Source organism: Haliaeetus leucocephalus, unplaced genomic scaffold (assembly GCF_000737465.1).
Source record: "Haliaeetus leucocephalus isolate CR32 unplaced genomic scaffold, Haliaeetus_leucocephalus-4.0 Scaffold1, whole genome shotgun sequence".
NCBI lineage: Eukaryota > Metazoa > Chordata > Aves > Accipitriformes > Accipitridae > Haliaeetus > Haliaeetus leucocephalus.
The window spans coordinates 12,860,191-12,881,255 of record NW_010972437.1 but is presented as its reverse complement, the minus strand read 5'-3'; the positions used below and the strand labels follow the sequence as shown (position 1 = coordinate 12,881,255).

The window sequence follows — 21,065 nt, the reverse complement described above, 5'->3', positions numbered from 1 at the left end:
ATATCCTTGTAACTGGAAGCTATTTAAAGAATGACTATTAAGAACATTTTAAGGTATGGATTATTTGTTTTACAGAAGGAGCAGTTTGCAGGTGCTTATGTATTGCAAAGCTTCATGAGGTCTTTCTGAATGATAGAACTAATTCTATTAAATTTTGCTAGCATTCCAGTCTTGATGGAGATACTTTGTGTTATTTTCGCATACCTATGCAATGCAAGTATACTTCAAAATAATGCAAGCACTGAGGTTCTTGAACTTAGGAGATGGACAAAACAGTGATGTTTTCATATTCAGAACAAATCAGAATAACTTTCAGAATATGATAACACTTCTGTGAGACAGAATATTGGCTTTTAATGCATATTTTTTCATAACCTGCAAATGTGTTTTTATAAATATGAAAGTGCTACACTTTGCAATCAGCTATTGCATTTCTTTAGGTAAAATTAACTGATCTTCTTTTGTGTCTTTGTTCATAGTCTGAAACCAATCTCAGTAAAGAAATGGAATCTGTAATGAAAGATATAAAAAGTACCACACAGAAGAAGTATACAGATTATAGTAAGAGTCCTGGATCACCTGACAATGATTTTCTGTTTATGTATTCAGTAGCCAGGTGGGTATCTTTCTTCTTTTTGTATTTTTTCTTTTGTGTTTCTCACTAATGGTATTACTCATGAGTTAGTTTTCTTTAAATAAATCAATAAAATTCCATCCTCTCCAAAAAGTACTTTTTGAGTACTTAGTACACTGAGATTATGTTTTCTGATTTTCATATCCAGGCATATGCAAGATGGAAAGATATGCCTTTCAGTTCATTTTTAGTACATGCAGCAGTGACACAGAACCTGGAGAACATTTTGTCTTCTGCCTGTTTAGTTTTCTTCTTTATTCAAGGTTTTGCATTCCATATATCAAAATTCTGTGTTGAATTTCTTTTCCTACCTTCCTTTCCCAAACTGTCAAATCTTCTCTACTACTATTTAGCAGAATGAGATTATTTCTATATCACTGCCATATTGCTGGTTTTTAAATCACAAGGTGTTTTTAATCTCTCTGTCAGATATTAGTTTTATTTACTTAAATAGGGATCACAGAAGGAGCCTTTTCTACATCAGCAGCCAGGAATTTCTTCATGTGAATAAGACTTCTAAAAAAGTATCAAAACTACCAGCATTTTCTGCCTGATGTTTCATTCCAGTTTTATAGCTGTCTGTGTCACAGACACCATCTCCAAGAAAATCAAACAGTCCCTCCTTCCATCTATACCATTAATGTTAAGATGCTCTGAATAGTTAATCTGTTCAGATGTACTGTAATGCAGGGTTTTCCCATAAGAAGTTGAAATACTCATTAAGCAAACAATTTTCTAAACTCTGACTTACTGAGGCCTGCAGGGAGGGTGCTGCCTGCAGGGAAAGTGCAAGCATACAAGTGATATCATCCAGTAGCATTTTTTACTGCAGTTTCATAAACTCCAGTTGCTGAGTGTCTTTAGTAGACTGGTGTCTTTAGTACATAAACAGTGGAAATACTTAAGATGTGGCTTGGCAGGACTCTGGATAATCAAATCTTAAGGTTCAGCATTTGACAGAAGGTTGGACCATCTCATCTCCAGAATTCTCTTCCAACCTAGACTACTGTATAATTCTATTAAATATTATCTGTATTCTTTAAGAGTATCTTAACTGTGCCTTGATTAAGAAGAGCAATTAAATTTTATACATAGCAAGTTAAAAGATTATTCTGTATTACTTTAAATAGTATATGTTATATAGGGATAAATAATGTTGAGATTTTTAGCAATGATGTGTTTGCTGAATTTAATACCCTTCCAAAAATACGAAGGACTCAAAATTAATGTTTCCCATATAAAAAGTATGATTACTTGTAACTGTAACTTGACATGACATTTCAGGTACAAAAATGGTGTTATAATTTATTTCTGGGTGTAATGTTATATAATTGCTAGCTAAACATTTTAGATATATCTATATCTTATTATTTTGATATTAACACCCTAAGCCCAAGATTTCTGTGTTCATTCCAGAAGTTAAAAATACTTCAAACCAGAACAGCATTTCATTCCTGCTTGCACTGCTGGAGAGAGAAATCACGGTTGACCACTAAGATTAGAATATGCCACCTGTACTTCTTGTGACCTCTTCTTGTTAGGTTAGACTCGTGTCAGCAATTTTCCATTTATCCATGGCTGAAGGATTTCGGGTGTTGGATCCAGCCTTCTGTATTGTTACCATAACTCATAAGATCACTTACGAGGGTGCCTGGCAGATCAGCTACAAAATGGTTAATTTCTTTTGCCTTTTAATTCAGCAATCCAGATTTACAGGCTTCTGCTACTTTATAATTGCATGAGAAATGCAGGTTTAAAAAAAATTAAAACTTTTTAAAAGACATTTTAATATAAGTTTAAAGTTTGTATTTATGGAAATAAATACATAAGTGAGCTGGTCGTCTCCCAGACTGAAGTTTTCTTTGTATGATTTTAGTATGTTTTGTTTAATTGTAAGTATCCAAACAATGGACTATCCACAATTTAAATTAACACTGAAGTAACTGGCTTTCTGGTAGTTATTCCTGTCATTTAGCCTGTTTATTCCTTATTTCCATCCAGTTCTTTTTGAGGTAATGATACCCTTGTGTTCCTTACCAACCAGTTGCCTTTGAGCATTTCTAACTTCATGTATTCTGAAACATTTCATTGTTTCTGGTCAGACCATCTACAGCTGTTACTCATTTGTTCCCAGTATTTAATCTAACATACAGATAAAGTGGTCAAGATGATAAGTAGCCCCTGTTTAAATAAGCATTTGAATGCAGTGATATTTTTGACTCCATATATTTGCAAGTGAATTAAACACTCTTCTTCTAAGTCATGTTCCATTTTCAACTGGAAATTGACATCATCTGCAGTCTTCTTAAAAGATGCTAGTTTACAGCTGGAGGCCAGCTTTGAAGTAGATGTCTGCATGCTGGAATGGGAATACTACTGGTTAAACAAGATGTAGCCATTTGCCACAGCTTATCCTTTCTGCTTCAGGAAAACAGGAACTTCCATTTCTTAATTCACTTTTGCTTACCCAGACAGATGTCACTGGTAGCAGAGAAAAGAAATTACAAGCAAATTCTTTACCACCTAGTGGGAGAGCTAGCCCCTGTCTTTTCCTAGCAAAAGAGGCACTCAGGGTCTTGGCATTCTGAATTGTGTGCACAGCTGGAAAAGCAGCTCCTTAGGTACCTCCCCCTTTCCCTACAGTCTTACCTTGTTAAATTTATGCCCTTTTTGTATGCATCCCTCCTTGTCTTTGCTGACATTCGTGAGATTAGTATAGTGTGTCATTCGCAAATCATGTGTGTCTAGCTTTAATTTTAATAGGTCCACATTCATAGCATTGATGACTGGCATTTGTGGCAGTATCTTAGAGGACTGTTTTTGTATTGCATAGCAATAGGTCTTGTGTTAGCTGTGTAAACAAAGCTTTTGGTTTTGCTGTCAGCTATATATAGAGTAATATAAGAACCTTGCGTTGTTGCAGTCTGTGTCTCAGTATCTGGGTTTTTTCATGTATGTTGTCTTCGTAAAGGGGAAAAAATGGTAACGCTTAACTTGATTCTTCTGTCTGAATAGAAAGAGGAGGTCCATCCAAATATGTTCCCTTTCTGGAAAGGGCATTGTGTTTTTTCTTCCCCCTGCTCTGTCCTGATCTGAATTCTGAGAAATATGCAATCACCCTGCCCACCCCCAAGAATGTTCTTTAATGAAGGCCAGCAACAAGGTATGAAGTAGGGCTGTTCTTTAATCAGGAGTCTGCACAGCTGAGCAAAGTCCATCTTCTCAGGTTTTTTCTTTGAGTGAGGAAGATAAAGCCAGTGTTGTACAAAATTTGTTGCTCCAATGAATGACGCAAAGATTTCTAGATAGAGGAAACAGTCACTCATATAGATTTTCTTTCTCCTTCTCTTTCTTTCATGTTGAGGGGGCTGAGATAGCAAAGGATGCTTTCAGAGATGACTCGGTGTTCCCCTCTTCTATCAGATGCCCGAAGTTTTTCTCCATTGGTGAGAGAATAGGCACCAAGAGGTCTGCTTTTCTTCAGTAGAGGGCAGATGGTACTCAGATCCTCAAGGCAGAAGGGAGCTTGAATTAGGGAGGAGGTACACTAGTCTCTTTCAAAAATGATTTAGGGCTGTACCTGATATAGAACATTTTATAAAGGAGAAGTGTTCAGTTTCACAGAAGATGCTTTCTCTACTGTGCACTTTTATGCCAAAGTTTAGGTATGTTTTGAAAGAGATTTCTTAGAGGAAAAGGTTAATATTTACATTTCCAAGAAAGCTGAACTACAAGGTGCTGTCTTTGAGGAGCTGGGGGCAATGAAGAAGTGTGGGAGGTGTGAGTTGGTATGATATGTGTGATGGAGTGTATGTTTCCAGAAATCTCTCTCCTTAACGTTCCTTATAGCAAAAAGTACTATATAACACCTCATATGTATCAAGAAGAGTTTTTTCAGAATTGTCCCTGAGGTTTGTTTTATAAAATTGTATGTATTTCTTAGTGAAAGGGAAATTGAAAATTCTAGATCTAGAAAGCTGTTCTTAGACATTCAGGTAGTGTTTTTGATTTAAATCTTAATTATCTTGGTTTTAATGCAAGGCTGCCATTAATTTTGTTCTACATGTTAGTTATCAGAAGGTCTGTAGAAATAAAACATACTGGTTTCCTTTATATTCTCATGATGAACTAGCACATCCTGATCTACAGTTGCTATTTTGTCAACTAATATGAAATCCCTGTCCCTGCTTCCTTGCTGGTAGATTTTTAGAAGTTCAGTGAGCACTGCAAATCGCCTGAAGAGTGGAAAATTCCCCTGTCACACAGATGCCCTTATCAGCAGCAACCAGATGGAGCTCTGAGCAGGCACATTATCAATGTTAAATTGCCTTTTCTGAGCAGAGGGGATTAAAGCATTCCTTCAGAAATGGGTGGCATAAGCTGCAAACTTATTCTGAAATGTTACTATTTTAAAAACATACGAAAGTATCTTAACAAACACTGCATATCAAAAATGTATTAGTCTTTCAAGCTGATGGAGCTGAAGTTCTTATAAAATAATTTGTTTTGAATAAAATAATCATCCTGTAGTTTCTTCTTAAATGGGGGGGGGGAGTGTTCTTAGCTTAGATACATTATGTGCCTAAAATTATAGAATATAATTTTAATACGTATTCAGTTGCATTATATTGAACCTAAAATTGTTTGATTTTTAGTTAAAGGACAAAATATGTTTAGACTGAGCTTTGCAATTTGGATTAAATTAGCAAAATAACATTTCAGAATAATACTTTAATTAGAGATCTATGTTGACTTACTAAAGCAAGCTCTCAGAGAACATAACGTAAATTGTTTGCTCCAAGTCTTGGGGGTAAAAGATAATGCAGTACTGAAACATCCAATTCCAAAATTAAACAAAGCTATATCGAATTTGGCCTAAACAATTGGTGCCTAAGTATCAGATTACAGTAATACTAAGAAAGCAAGCATCAATGTGACATGCAGAGATTTGGTGACACAACTCCTGTTTCATACTAATGAGCTGCAGTGCCTAGCAGTGTTTCATTCAGAATTAACCTCCAAGGCTTTTATTAACTAACCTATCTATAAAGGTCAGTGCTTCCATTATAATTTAGGCTGTTTTCATACTTAGTTACTTGATGGCATATCCATTGTACTGTCTGTTTGTTTAAAGCAAAACAAAACCCCTGCCAATAAAGAGAGCACTTTTTAGACATATCTGATTGATTGAAATTTAGCCAATCTGTATATTGTCTTTTCAGATTTGCACATAAATTCCCATATTATCAAGGGATTCTGTGTGCATACAGAAAAAAGCTTCACAATTAACATTTTTTTTATTCTTAAATCACAACCGTAGCAACTCTCTTAATCTAGTACTTGCTAATCAAACCACTTAAAATCACATATGGCAATGTCTTGATAAAGTTTGTTTTATTCTGAGTCACGTCTTGGCAGCATCTCACACTAAAGATTAGTTCACAGCATTCTTTTTATTTAGTGTATGCTGGGAGTTTGTCGTGACTCTTTCATGTCTGTAGAAGCTTGAATAATGCTGTTCCATTCAACACTGTTACGTTTTTCTTGCAGAACAAACTTGGAACTTGAGCTGGTCCATCGAGGAGGCAATTTATGTTCAGGAGGTGCAAGCACAGCTGGGAAAAGATCATGTTTAAGTAAGTTTTATGTTACAAAGTGCAATATAAATTATTAGAATATTGAATAAAGATGTCTAGTTCTTTCTTTCTTGTAAGAACCTTTTCTGCCATAATGAGTCTTTGGGTTTTGTTGCAATTTGAGAAATCTGAAATAATTTGCACAAATTATTCATTAGAGCTGTTCATGTGTTATGAGTATAATCTATTTAGAAATCAATTGTCATAGTATCCATGTAATAATTTTTAATAATTTCCCATTTTTATGAATAAAACTAGAAGTATTTTAAGGGTAAAGCAGGAAAGCTTCATTTCACCCTGGCTGTTGCTAGTAATAGTAAAGAAATTTGTTTCTCTTGAGTGCAAATGTAGCTCATGACTAGGTCTCATACTTAAAAATCTGCAGCTACTATGTCCCATGTCTTAAATTCCCTAGTTCTTTCTCTGACAGGAGAGTTTTGCAAATTTTCTTTGGTAGAAACTCTCAAATCTTCATTGTTCCGAAACCTTTAATATTTGGCAAATAATGCACTTCTGGTTGACAGAAGTGCTTTTTTCTTAACATAAAATCTTTTAATCTTTTACTGGAACATAAACTGTTAGGAATGGACAATTTTTTTTTTTCAGGAAAAACTGGAAAGCCTGCTGGAATACTACTACTACTAATGCTTGTTTAGATCAAGCTTATGCAGCAGTATCAGCAGATTCAGTAGTAGAAATATTAGAAAGCTTGGGCCTACCACTGCCTTTTGGTACATGATTTGTGGGTGATGCTTTCCTCATCATTTGAGGGGATGAGCCGCCAAAGAAATCCCATCACATGCTATGCTCTCCACATCCTCTCTAGGATAAGAGCCTTCTGTTTCTGCCAGGAAGTGTAGTTCAACTGATTTCATTCATGTGTTGTTGTGATTTGCGAAGAGTAGTTTTAAACCCCGCTGCACATTGTCTTCCCCTGCCATCATTACTTCCCTTTCCCAGCGGAGCAAATTACCTGAAAAATGCATATGTTAAAGGAACATTGCTAGATCACTGTTTCCAAATTTGAAGCATTTAATAAAATCAAGGCTCTGCAAATAACTTCTACTTGGATCACAATATATTTTCAATAGTATGCTTACCTAGTAAGATAGAGACTTTCTCTCTGAATTTTAGCAACTTAATGGATGTGTTACCTATTTCACAGGCATGTTATTTGGAAGACCACGATGAGCATTTTAAGGTGGAGATTTCAGCCTAAAATTGAAAAGCTTTTGAAATATTTAAAGTAAAAAAAATTTATAATTATGTTACACATAATGAGAGTGTAGCCCTGTTTTCACACGACTTTACTAGCCATACAAGATCTTTATAAGTCTTGACATTTTAAAGTTTGGAAGAATGTGTGTGGGAAAATGGCCTGTAATCTGTAAGGTCATGTTTTCATCTTATTGTTAGTTTTTCAAAGTCGGGAGATCTCAGCTTCTCTCTGTTTTGTTTTTTTTTTTCTAAAGATAAGTGGAATGAAATACATTTATTACATCTTAAAACACTGCAAAATGTTTGACGTCATATCCGTATAAAATTTGTGTTGCATGTACCTATTTAAAAGCTTTATATATATATATGTACACATAGATAATGGTTTTTCTCATGGTGCTTTATCACCAACTAATGTCAGTAAGTGCTGGAAGATCATGATTTTGCAGAGAATGATTGAAACAGTGCTGGGCAGCTTTCTTGGTGCACCTCTCTATAGCTCCATTGTTTCTATTTGAACTATATCAGCTGACATCAAGGGAGGAACTACCTCGAAGTTGGTTTTGTTTATTTGGGTTTTTTTAAGAAAGAAAGAAAGAAAAAATTCCACCAAGCTGAGGCCTGGTAGCTGACACTAAGTAGTTTGTATAATACGTTACTTAATTTTTTGCTTATACTTACCACACCATCCCTTCAACCTCATCTTGCATAAAGAAGGGCTCTTAACATACTTAGGACCCGAGTTGAAAAGGAAGCATAACTTTTGCTGACAGCTAGTGAAAAGATCAGTCAGGATTTTTAATACAAGTCTTGAAATGCATGGAGAATACTGTAATCATTGGAAAAATTTCTTTTTTGGAGAATTACAAAACTGGAAATGATATATGGAGAACGTATCTCCACTGGAGAATTGTCTTACATTGGATTGTTACTTCAACAGGACATGACAAACTTAAAGTCCTGTTTAAATTCATATATCATACTTACCTATTTTTCCAGCACTTTTACTATTTTGCCATTAACTTTGTATGTCTCAGAAAATGAACCAATGTTGTCTGTTTATCAAAACAGATGAAACCGGAACAAACTAAACTTACAGAAAGTTGAAGATACTTCTCACACTTGAGAAGTATGGAAATAATTTTCTTAATGAGAAGCTTTAAGTAAGATTACATGAACTATTGCTTTTAAAAACGTGTTAATTTGCAACTATTGCTTTTAAAAATATGTGTTAGTTTACAAAATCTAAAATGTTTATGAAATACATCACTTTTTGGTAGCAGCAAATCCGCTGTTAAACTGTGCATTAGTTGTCTCTATAAAGAGTAATACAGCCCAGTAAGGAAAACTTGTCTTCAGAATTGTGTATATAGCTTGAGAGACGAAGTTTTTCTCCCCATGATGTGATTTGGCTGTTTTCATGTACTTTCACACAGGAACTTAATCTGAAATTGGTAGTTTTCCTATAATTGAAAATCATGTTGATATTTTTTGTTGTTTTTTTTAAACATGGTAACATTTCTTGTTTTTTTGTTTCCATGTACAATACATTGCATTTTGTTTGTTTACTGTAATATTTTTCTGTTCCTTTCTTAAACTGTTGTGTAATTTCTTCTGAGGGTGTTGTACATGGAAGTAGTGCTTTTTTTCTTTAGCAGTTGCATTACTTTAGAGGCTTCTAGTGCATATTTCTGATGAAGGGGTAGGGACAGCATTTAAACACATTGCATTTGCCTTCTTCTACACTTTTGGGTAGAATGGTGAGTTTTCTTATTTAGATCTAAATCACTCATGTTGGTGTTTTTAATATCTATCTTGCATTTCTGAAAAATTGAAGGCGGCCTTTAAAGCTTTCATGTGAAAGGTGCTATGTAGATGAATGTGTTGTTGCTTTAAACAGCATGGAGACGTAAATGTTGTCTGTTCATTGTTAAAAAACGTTCACATGCTGTTTATGTTCTGCATTGGTACTTATTTTGTAAAATCATTACATAGCAAACTAGTCATATTTAATCTTGCATTAAAATAGACTCATTTTTAATGTAAGATAATGGGGTTCTCCTAGGACAGACCTGTACTTCCACTTAGTATTATTATATTTAGTCTTGGACATTAGGCTAAATATGACTAGTGGGAGCAGAATTACTTTTCTATGTATAGCAGGGTTTGTTTTAACTAAACCGTTATATAATTATATGAGTTTCCTTCATTCCCCCTTCCATGTTTGGTGCATTTAGAGATAAAGAATTGCAGTTCTTCAGATACATATTCTATAATAGATTTTATTATCTTTCCATACTCCTTCCTTTTTCCAAGAGGTAAGCCTGTTTTTAAAGTTTCACTTAAAATGTACCTTCAACTTCTTCATTGTCTTATGCAGTGAGGAAAGAATGATTTTTAAAATCCATACCCTATCTAGAACTTGAATACTGTTTTGTTAAAGTCTTGCTTGCACAATATTGAAACTGCCTTTGTTTCTTAAACGCTGTTCATGTCAGGTTCAGCAGAAGTAGTCTAAAATATAACCCGTTTTTTGTTTTTCTTATGTGTGAGATAATGAGGTGTCTCTCCTGTGATTAAGCATACTGCTCTATATTAGTCTTGTAACAACTGTAAAGTTTGGTGATTAGATATTTTAGAAAACAGAATATGTTGTCCCAGGTGAGCTGTTACAGCAGCAAGTGTCAGGTAAGATGGTGGGAACAAATAGGTCAAGAGCTGTTTTAGTAGATTGCACCATGAGGGCAGCTGCTCTTGGGAAGTAAAATTAAGAATGATTAATGTAGCTGTTAGCGTCAGTGATCGAGTCTGTGTGAGAGGAATGCTGAAGAAAATTTGGCTGTAAAATTGCCATTTTAAGGTTTAAAGTTTTGTATGTGTGTTTGCATGAGTGTGTGTTACTAAACGGTATGCAACCAAAAAACGCAAAAAATCCTGTTTACTTACTACTTAAAAATAAAGTCCTATTTTAAGGACCACGTTACAGTTTTAGATTCTCTGGGGTTTAAGGGATAATTGTGATATATAACAACTGTACAGGTCTTATTTCTCTGTTTTATAAAGTTTAAGAGATCTGATGTTTTGCTTTTTGTTTTCTTTGTTTTGTATTTATGGAACAGCTTCAGAACACAGTATTAACGCTGAATAATTAGGACTTCTCTGTATGACTTTTGTATCTCTCTCTAACTTGTGTATACAGGTTTTTCTCTGACATTGTTACTCTGCTAATCTTGCAATAGTGGGTGAACAATGCCACAAAATTTAAAAGTTCTCTATAAATGAATTTGTAATATAGTCCTTTCTTTTAAATAGTTCTTTCTTTATGGCTGCTTTCTTTTCTTTTTTCCTTTTTCCTTCTGTGATAAAGATAGGATTAGGGTTTTTTGGGGAAGGATAAAGTATTCTATCACCTTGTCCTCTGGCTTCAGTTTCCCTGTATAGGAGCTCCTTATCCTTATGCTTCCCACAGATAGCAGACTGGCATTTCAGCATCAGCTGCGTTAATTGGAAAGGACATTAATTTACAAGTGGACATCAAAAAAGTATTTAAGACTTGTGTAAGCGTGCCTTAAATAAAATGTCCAGCACCTTCATAACTTCTGTGATGGTTCTAACTGTTGAAAAACTGCATTGTTCCACTGGGGTTTTTTGTTCTGTTTTGTTTTGTTTTTCTCGTTCACTTGAAGCCTGTGTTTTGCATTTGTAGATGGCTCAGTGGTGTCATCTGTCTTGATTATTATGTTAGCATCAGTTTAATCAGTGCTTTAAGTGTTTCTGTGAGCACAGAAAGTCATCTTGACATGAAGCATTTTCTAAGCTCTTCTTGCTCCTTCTGTATCAAGTTTTTCAGCCACATTGATAGTAATGGCTGTCTCCATTTTATCAATATGGCCAGTGATATATGGCACCACTAAGTATGGTTCATTCCTGTAGGAAGAAAAACCTGATTCTTTTATGAATTGCTCAGTTGCAAATGTCTCCTTCCTATAATCTATTAATGTGAATAGGGTTGCAAAGCTTCCTACCCAGCTTTCTGCAGCCACTGAAAATAAAAAGCATACAAGTAGTTTTCAGGATGCTTATTGCCTTGGTACAGCAGGTTTCTGTGGTTGGTTGGTTTGGTTTGGGCTTTTTAGTTTGGTTTTGTGGTTTTTTGGTTTGGTTTGGTTTTTAGTTAGGAGCTGGCAATCTGCAGATCTTTGGTGCCCATCCATTCATGCTAACATTGAAGAAGCAGTTTGTGTCAGCAACAGATGATCCTAACTAATTCCTAAAAACCTTGGTATGCCATTCATACCTAGCATGGGAGAGGCAAAGATAGATACCATTAGAATTCTATTGCTAAAGTTGATTTCATACACTGGCAAGTTTGATGTTGAGGATAATTAGCTGCTTCATCAGCAATTAAGGTTTAAGATTTTGGAAAGACTGTTCATGTCTTAATGCCTTAATAGGCTTTTCCTGACCTTCCCTTTTTTTTTTTTCTTCACTGATTCCAATCTACTGGATCAGTGATGAATGGGAAGATGCTGTCAGCAGGTCTTTGCAGCTGCTGTTGCTAAGTGGACTATATAAATCTCTACAAGGAGAAAAAAAATTCCTCAATCTCCTTGTTAACAATCAAGTCCCATCTGGTTGTATCAAGTGTTTTTTGTTACAATCTACATTCTTGTTAATAGTCCCAGGAAACTGAGAGGAGAAGGGTGTAACATCTGTAGTCTGGTAAGATCTTCGCACAGGAGATAAGACAAGGACGTTTTCAATTCCACTGGCAGTGAACTGCTGTCTCACTGTTTTGTGATATTTTGACATTGTAAATATGAATACTAAGTTATAGAATGAAAAAAAGAGAAGACTGGATCAAAACAGCAAAGTAAAGATTTTCGTGACAGCAGTATGTGTTATTTACGTCCTTCTATAACTTAAATATGAGAGACTGGGGAATAAACACCTCATCTAGACTTTTGCAAGCAAAACAAAGTCAGCTAATTCCTTAATTTTCTTTGTCATCATTATAACAGCGCATTGCTGTACATTGTGGAAGTGGAATTAATAACAGAAAAAAATCCTCTCATTTCAACTTTGGTAATTTGAGAGTTTACTTTACAGTCAAGAGACTGGAAAAAAAGTAAGATGAAAAAAAGACAGCAAGACTCATCTAGAAATTTAGGAACACTTTGGCAAAGACCAAACCGAAATTACTAGTGAGACCAAAATTTATATCTGCATGTAACTTCCTGAATCACTCATTTTTGTCAGTTCACCACAGCAGCTGTATAAGTTCTGCCATTCATCTATCAAATCTCTATCTGTTCATCTCTCTGAATTTAGTCTTCTTCTGTGCTGTGCATGCCACGCTAGACCTGAAAAGAGCTGTGAAATCACCTCTGTAGACTCCTGCTTTATGCACTCTGGCATAGCGGAATATTTTTAAGAGCTTTGTCAATATCTGTAAAATCAGTGTGCTTTAATACTAAAAATAGTAAAGAAGGCAACTGCAGGTGCTAGTGCAGACAGTGTGGATATGTAGACAAAATACCCATTATCTTTATTTTTTATGAGAGGAGCAGCATTAGAACACTTCCTCTAATAGCTTCAGTCCCAGTGCAAAGACAGGGTCTTACCCTTTGAGCTGCTCTTTTCAAAGTACCCATTCCAATGGAGTTTATTACTCCTTTCTCACATCAGCATAACCCTGAGAAGTAGAGCTGGTATAGGAATTGTTGAAAAGAATGTACCAAGGGCAGCAGCTTATGGAACAATAGATTTATTTTTGTAATTTTTAGAAATGGAATTAGGAAGGGTAACATGAATCAAAGTTAAAGCTAATGTCTAACTGCTAATCTAGATGATTCTATTAAGCGTATTACATAAGCTTTACATGCATTTTGTGAAAACAAAGACTGTCTAAATAAGTTTGGAGAACTAAGACAGTGCTGCTTCAATGTAGGTAATATTTGAGTCATATGAACATGGTTTAAAGCCAGTAATAATCTTGCCCACTTAAATGTCTAAATCCTGGAATCCTGCCAAGCCCCTGATGACTTGCAGCAATAAGTTACATTGTGCATTCAAATTTTGTGATTTTTAGATTTATTCAATTCAACTGGATGCAGCCTGTCTCAAATATTTTGAAGTTATTAGGAGAGGAGGACCATATTCAAATTCTTTTCACTGTTTACTTCTCATGATTTATTATCAATAAACCTGTAATTCTCATTTTGTCGTGACATCATAATTATCATTCTCTACTTTTGTTGCTGCTGTGCTTTCAAAAATTAATATTTTTCTACCAAATTTTAAGAATGTTATTTTGGAGACTCTGAGCTACACCCAGATCCTGACTTTCCCACTTACAAAGGTGGGCTGTCCTGGAGAGAATTGGCTGTAAGATACACTATGAGCAGTGGAAGGGTTTGGGATGCCTGGTGGGGTTATGGCCTTCCTTTTCATTCTTCAGAAGACTAGGCAAGGTGGTTTGTGGTCCACTGTCATGTTAATGTTTTGCTGCTATTTGTTGTTTGTTGTTTTGTTTTGTTTTTTTTAAAGTATTTTAAAGCTTTTAAGTAGGGTATAAGAAAATGGGAGGATATTCTATATTTTTATGTTTATGCTTCAGTATGATGCAGTCACACGAATACACAGGAAAAAAAACCCCTGGTATTCATTTGGCCCAAGGCAGATTTCTGCCAGTCCCTCAAGCATAAGAATGTGGTGAAACACCAAGCTCTTTGTGCACAAAGAAGCTGCCAGTTCTAGATTTTGGTGCTCTGGTGTTTTCCTTGGCTTCCTCCAGTACTCCATAGTCATAGTAAATTTGAGGTAAAGCAGTTGGAGTCACTGTGGTGTAAAACAGAAAACTGTTTGTGAAGAAATAAACCATTGTTATCTTCCTCTGGCTAGTCCTTAGTTTTTGCTAATTTTTAGGAATCTCAGAAATGCAAATACAGAAGCAATAGACAAATCAGAACTCAATTTTGCTAACTTGGAAGGTGGCAGCCATCAGGCCGTTTCTGTTGCAGTGTTCCCGTTAGGGGGCAATGTTATTCCTTGGTTACCCCAGTTTGGAAACAAGCATGGCTGTGCTGTGTTGACTTAAAGAATATCTTAATATTTTTAAGTCAGTTCATAAAAAATATTTCATGAAAGGTCATCGTAACCATATCTTATTACCTACTTCCTAGCTTTACATTTATGTGCTAAACATGTTTTCTTGCAAAGGAACAATAGCTGCCTTAATAACAAACAAAATACAGTCTTACAAGACTGCTAAACTGAATTTTTCTGTTCAGATTCAGTTGATGTTAGAATGTATCTTGATTCCATAAATGTTACACACTTGGAGACTACAAGTAAAGTCTGCAGTGCTAGAATTTGATGCTTGCCTGCTTAATTTCATATCAGTAAAAGCTCAGAAAAATATCTGTTAAAGGAACAAAGGGTTAATTACATATGCTGAGCTTTTTGTGGTGGGTTTTTTTTCTCTTTTTTTCATAGTTGCTCATTTCTGTTTGAGGCAATGAGCAGTTCAGAAGAAAGTGACATTCCTTTTAGTAGCAGAGAGGCAAGAGGGAAGGAACAGATTACCTTCATGGGTTTCTTTCCAAATAAAACTATATTGGGGTTTTTTATATTATTTTGATGAACTATCAGTGTATTTTCAGGGTTTTGAAGTTTGTCAGCAAAGCAATGTTTTGCTAGAATCTTTTGCCAGGAGAAAAGATGACTTATTTTGTCCTCATTGACTGTTTTTATTCAGAAAGCAGGTGACAGCAATCAATTCCAATGCCATCTACATCTCCCAATTATTTTACAAACCCCAGGAGCTAATTGCAGCCCTCAGGCTCTGGCAGTCAGCTGACTTCATCATGGGACTTTTTTGGCCATTGCGTACCTCTGAGTAATTGTCTATTTATGGAAAATAAATTAATAGCTGCTATTTCTACTTAAAAAAGAGGACCTGTGAGTGAGTGTGTAGGTTGAGCAAGTGGGTTGTAGAGAGAAGGGAGAGAGATTAAGAGAGTAGGAGGCAAAGGGATCAACTGAAAGAATTAAAGGGGGGGGGGGGGGGAGAGGGCAAGATACTAAGGATAAAAGTTAAAATGAAAGGGTGGAAGGAAGCAGGATCCCAGAAAATTGAACAGGAGAAGCAAACATGGCAGCAAATAGCAAGATATAGTGTGACAGCAGGAAAAAAGTGAGCAAAATCATGGGAAATAGTATTTTAAAATATTATTTTCATATAAACCTGTGAAGATAAAAAAGATGCATTTTTCCCAAACTGTAACTCTATTATAAATGCAGACAAAGAAGTGAAGTCTGAGATTCTTATTGTACATACCTCTCTGAAAATGCTGTCAACATAGATGGTGCCTGCCTTCTTGGCTTGGTTAGATGTTATCTTTATTTGTGTTGATCATATGATTTGTAGAGAAATGAAAACTGTGCATTTTAATATATGATACTGCAGTAATGTGCATGACTAATAAACTAAGCATCCTTCATTCAAAAGGTTCTAGAAATGTTTTGCAAATGATAGTTTTGACACAGTGGATGTACAGAAGGTTTGGAGTTGATGAATATCAGCAAACTTTGCCTGCACATTGTCTAGACAAATCTGTGCTGTTATAAAGTCTGTTGCTACTTTACTGTCACTGTGTGTGGTCGGAAGTTTGGGGTTTTTTCTCTTCCAAAAGTTACCTACAAAATAACCTTATGAAAGCAGAAAGAATAATAATCTTTTAAGAGTGAAGAGCCGAAGTGATACTGCTATAGGCCAGAACTTCTAGAAACTTTAGGTTAATTGATTAATTTCAAATACATTGGGCACAGAACTTAACTGTGAGAGAGAGGAGTAAAAGCTGTGTGTTAAAATTGTATCAGTCTCTGTCTAGAAGAGATGTTTAGGAAATCACAGCTCCTGGCATAAGCTAGAGAGGGACGTGAAGGGAGCATGGAACCTTAGCAACATAACAGCATATGAAACAGGATTTTTAAAAATACCTATAATTAAGTACGTGGAGCTGGTGTTTTACAAGCACTAAAATGTCTGAGATGTGGTCAAAGCTTTCTAAACAGCCTTTCTCTGTTTTAGAATTTAAGGAGAGGAAAAAAAAAATTTTTTTCATATACATGCATATGTTCACGGCCTTCTATTGAAATCTTACTTCTTTTCAAAACCTTTTTTAAAAAAATTTTAAAAACCCTAAAAAGATGCTTGTTAGGGTACCAGTTTATTTGAAATGAGATGACAGACTTTTCAGAATCTTGTAAAATGATGCCAACTTAATGTAAAATACTTCATATTATTGTACATAATAACCAGCAATCTATCTTCTTCACCTTTCAGATCAACTGTTCCATGTGTTGGCCATGCACATGCGCCTCTACAGTATAGACTCTGCATACAATCCCTGGAGAAAACTAACCCAGCCAATGCAGGATAAAAATTCAGAGCAAGTATTTTAATTTACCAAATATCAGTTTTACCTTGTGAAAGAAACATCCTTACAGAGGGACTTTGGGTAACTTTCTGTATTAATTTAAATTATCTGTGAGGTAGGCTGATGAACTTATCTAAAAATTGTATGTATGTATTTGTAAAAATAATTTTCAAATCTCTTTTCCATAAAATATGACACATTCCAGTTTTGAGTTGAAGCTTAAATACACCACTTGTAAGCTTAAGCACATGCCAATTTAATAGTATTGGGTAAGTGGATAGGTGTACTGCCATTCTTGGTACAGCTGCTGGACAAAATTTACATTAAGTTCATAAATAGTTTATTGAAAGTTGTGCAATGACTAATAGCTGTTACAGAAATAACATAAGTAGGCCTAATATATGTGAGAACTAATTCTATTTCATGCTAAAAATTTTCATCATGCTTATTATTTTGAACAAGTTATTTACTTGAGTTTGCTTTTAAAACATTAACCTTACATATACAGCTGTACAAGGATTAACAATATAATAAATGGAGCCATGTAACTGTGCTCTGCAAGGACTCATCTCCCTACTTGACTTAAGACCCTTCACTTTTCAGATTCTACCTTGACAGTGAGAAGAAAGGTTTCTTGCCTAAAACCATATGATTATTTTTCCTCACAAGAGGAAAACAGTAACTGTTTTTTTTTTCCAGCACCTTGAGCATCTTCTTCATAGCTAAGGTCTCCACTTTGGAGCTTGCAATGATGTTGAAAAGACTGTCTTTTTAGTGCCTATCCAGCTGTGTATTTGTCAGTGTGTTTCTAGGAGCATGAGGTGGAAAACTTCATGGGATTTCAAAAATTCATCTAGGATAGCGATGCCACAATCCTAATCTGCAAATTAGGAAAAATTATTAAAACGTTTGTGCTTGCTTCTAGTTTGAGATTTTACTGTTTGTCCTCTTGGACCCAGGCCTTTTTTTGCAATCAACATTAGGTTATTGCAGTAATCGGACTAGATTTTAGTTTATAAACCACTAGCAGAACAAAGCATCCAGAATTTTATAACCTGAAAACCTCTGTTATTCAGCATGCATTCAAACCGCTTCGAGAGTATGTTTTTGTGCAATTCTGCCCTGACCTAGATTGAGCAGTGGAACAAGGTTAATAAATTTGATGTATGGTTGACTGAGTTATACCAGGCAAAATTAAGATCGTGTTGATAGGCTGTTCACAGTCAGAATGGCTGTGGGCCTGATCATGCACTTCTTATTTTGGTATTTGAAGAGCTTGCTGTCTTTGCAAGCAGCTGTTAACAGAGGGGCTGCTTTTTCTGCACGTGCAACTGTTTTTTTGCCTTTACAGACTTGATGGAATTCACCATGCATTGGTCATATCAAGGTTAGGTTGCTGCAAGTTAGATTTCATTAGGCAATATTTTGAATCACTTTGAAATGAATGGTACTGTAGACCATAAATGGCTTGCTTTGCAGGAGGTGTTGCATGTTGGGAATGCATTTGAGCAGTTCTCTTGTATTCTGCACTAGTTTTCAAGGTTTCTTAGTAGACTTGCTGGTGTTGGTTTGGCACTAAGTCCTAAATGGTTTAAGAGGCTGTAACTGAGAGATCATCCATTTTGCCATAGAATAGTTTACTGTTGAGATGCAGAGATGCAATCAAGCTGGAATTTTTTTGCTCATGCCTCAAAATGTTTTTTTCTACCTTAGTCTGCAGGCCCCCAAAAGCTGCAGAGGCGGCAACTTGGGGACATGTTTTTAATGTATAAATTAGAGCATAAGATGGGTATCTTTAATTATATTTTTGAAATTTGAAGTAGTAGTTTCACTTGAAGATGGCATTCATGTGATTGGTGTGTATGATCTAATTGCACACTTTTTAGAGTCACACAGCCTTTTGAGAAGTCCAGAATACCAAATTTTTGCAGGTACAGGAAAGAGTGCTCAGATCAATTAGAAGGTGATACACTGCTGTAAATGGAAGATTAAGAGGGTGGTGGAGAAATACCACTGCAGATTTAAGATGTGGCTAGCACTCTGCCATTTTGAAGCTAACCAAGTAATGTGAATCATCAGCCTGACTGTTACATGAGACTAAGTAAAGACTTGTAGAAAAAAGAGTCAGGAAAAGATCTATATTATCTGACTACATTACTATGATTCCAAACAATTTAACATCAGGAAGGTCACATGAGCAAAATAACTTTAAACCAACGTGCTATATTTTTCTATTTAATTTTTACTTTAAATTATTATTTCAGTTGAAAGCAATTTTCCAGAGAAATTAGTTGCATCTTTATTTATTTAAAAAGGTAATTTTCAAAACTGAGAAAGAAAATAATCTATGGGATACAAGTGCCATTGTGTTATCTTTTCACCCTTATTTAATTGTACTTACTTTATTTAAATACATAAATATTTACAATTATATCTACCCAGTTATAGAGCTCACAGGTTTTAGCTTGATTTTCCACAACCCAGGTATCATTATTCATAAATCATGCCTTAGATTTCATGTGTCTGGGAGAACTGATCAAAGTCATTTTTAAAGACTCTCTCAGAATTGCTCTACTATACTTCCCAAAGCCACTGGTTTTGCCTGGTGTCATCTTCTACAATTGTACCTAGATCCCTCCATAGTTGAAAATGGCAGCTGAGAGGAACGGTAGGAAGGAGCTCATGCAGTCACACCAAGGTAGAGTAGAAATAAGGAAGTTCTGAGCAAGTAGATACCCTATCGAAAAGGGCCCAAATAATGGGAACTGTTTGAAGGAAGAGGGAGAAAAAAGATAAAGCTAATGATGAACTGTGAACGGTATAGTGGATTCTTTCTCTTGTGCAGTTCATGTTGTCAAATTTAATATACATTTGGTCCCACAGGCTGTGGTTAAGCAAATTGTTCTACTAGTGGTAGATCTGGTTTCAGTGGTGATCAAATAAACAATTATTGTGGTGTAAGTGGGGAATAATAGCTTCTGGCAGGGGGCGGAGAAGGAGCAGCTGCAGGCAATAATTACTAAACCCAGATGTGAATTTAATGGACTAATCCAAATAGCCAGAGTTTCAGGATTGGCAAACCTGAAATGAATGATACGCATTTTTTTAAATTTACATCTCTACAAAACCTGAAATTTTTGTGTCTGTTTTGACAGACAAAAATGTTGGCAAAGAATGATTCGGTAAAGCGTTAAGGATCTTCACAGTAGAAGCACTTGCAGGGGGGAACTGCATGATAAACTCAAATGCTGAGGTATACTTACATCAGGGTTATTTTTACTAAAGTGTTTTGCTGTTGTTTTGTTCTAAGCTAGATCACTTTGGTGATTGTTTATAGTGTCATACTGGAGCAACAAACTGCAGCACAGGGATGGGAATGAGCAACTGTGCATTGGAACCTTTTAAGTCACATCTCCGTCACAGAAACTGTTGTGAAATGGGAAAAATAAAACAGCTTTTATGAAGATAGTCCAAGGCAGACAGAGAGTAGGGTGATGGGACAGTGGGGTTTAGTTAAGGTTTGTGCAAGAGGTGGTATATACATACACATGGTGCAACAGGACTTACGTTATCTATTCAATAAACACACAAAACCTGCCTGAAACACCAGTGTCTCAGGATGTATGTTCAGATATGGAGGTTTCAGCAGTAATGGCACCTTCGGGAGTACTTGCTCTTGGCTGTTTCTTCCTTCCCCTATGCTGTAACTCACCATCTTCTTCAGCTGTGCTGATGTAACTTGAGCAAGCTGCATCATGAACAAAGTCAAGGAACTAGTCTGTGTTTAAAAAGGTTAATTTGAGTAAGTTTGGGAACAGGTGACAAAGGAGCACTGGGGGCACAGTGGTGAAAGAGAGAATGGGAGATGCCTAATGTTAGTACTGTCAGTGAAATCGTGTGTTGTGTAATGAGAAAAACTGACCTGTAAAATGTGCTGTGACACAATGGAGAGCAAATATGAAATTTGGTTATATCCTAGAGTGTAGCCAGAACAAATAGTAGAATTCTGCTTTCTTATCACGAACATCAGAAGCTGTGTATTACTCTGACCTTTCTGCAGGCTAGGATTTGTGGGCTGTATTTCTCATCCTGCAAATACTGAAGAGAATATAAATTTGCCCTAGTTGATTAAGC

General features: G+C 35.6%; 1 protein-coding gene across 3 annotated transcripts in view; it reads left to right on the top strand.

Annotated features, from left to right (window-relative positions):
• UBR3 (ubiquitin protein ligase E3 component n-recognin 3 (putative)) overlaps nt 1-21,065 on the top strand; it is a 120,788-nt gene that overhangs the window by 75,444 nt on the left and 24,279 nt on the right. For all 3 annotated transcript variants that reach the window (XR_774298.1, XM_010567016.1, XM_010567008.1), the window contains 3 exons: nt 480-616; nt 6,185-6,270; nt 16,838-16,943. Coding sequence is in view for 2 of the 3 variants with exons in the window: in XM_010567016.1 (XP_010565318.1) it covers nt 480-616; nt 6,185-6,270; nt 16,838-16,943 (329 nt within the window). In the remaining variant the exon portion in view is untranslated. The remainder of the gene's footprint in view (nt 1-479; nt 617-6,184; nt 6,271-16,837; nt 16,944-21,065) is intronic.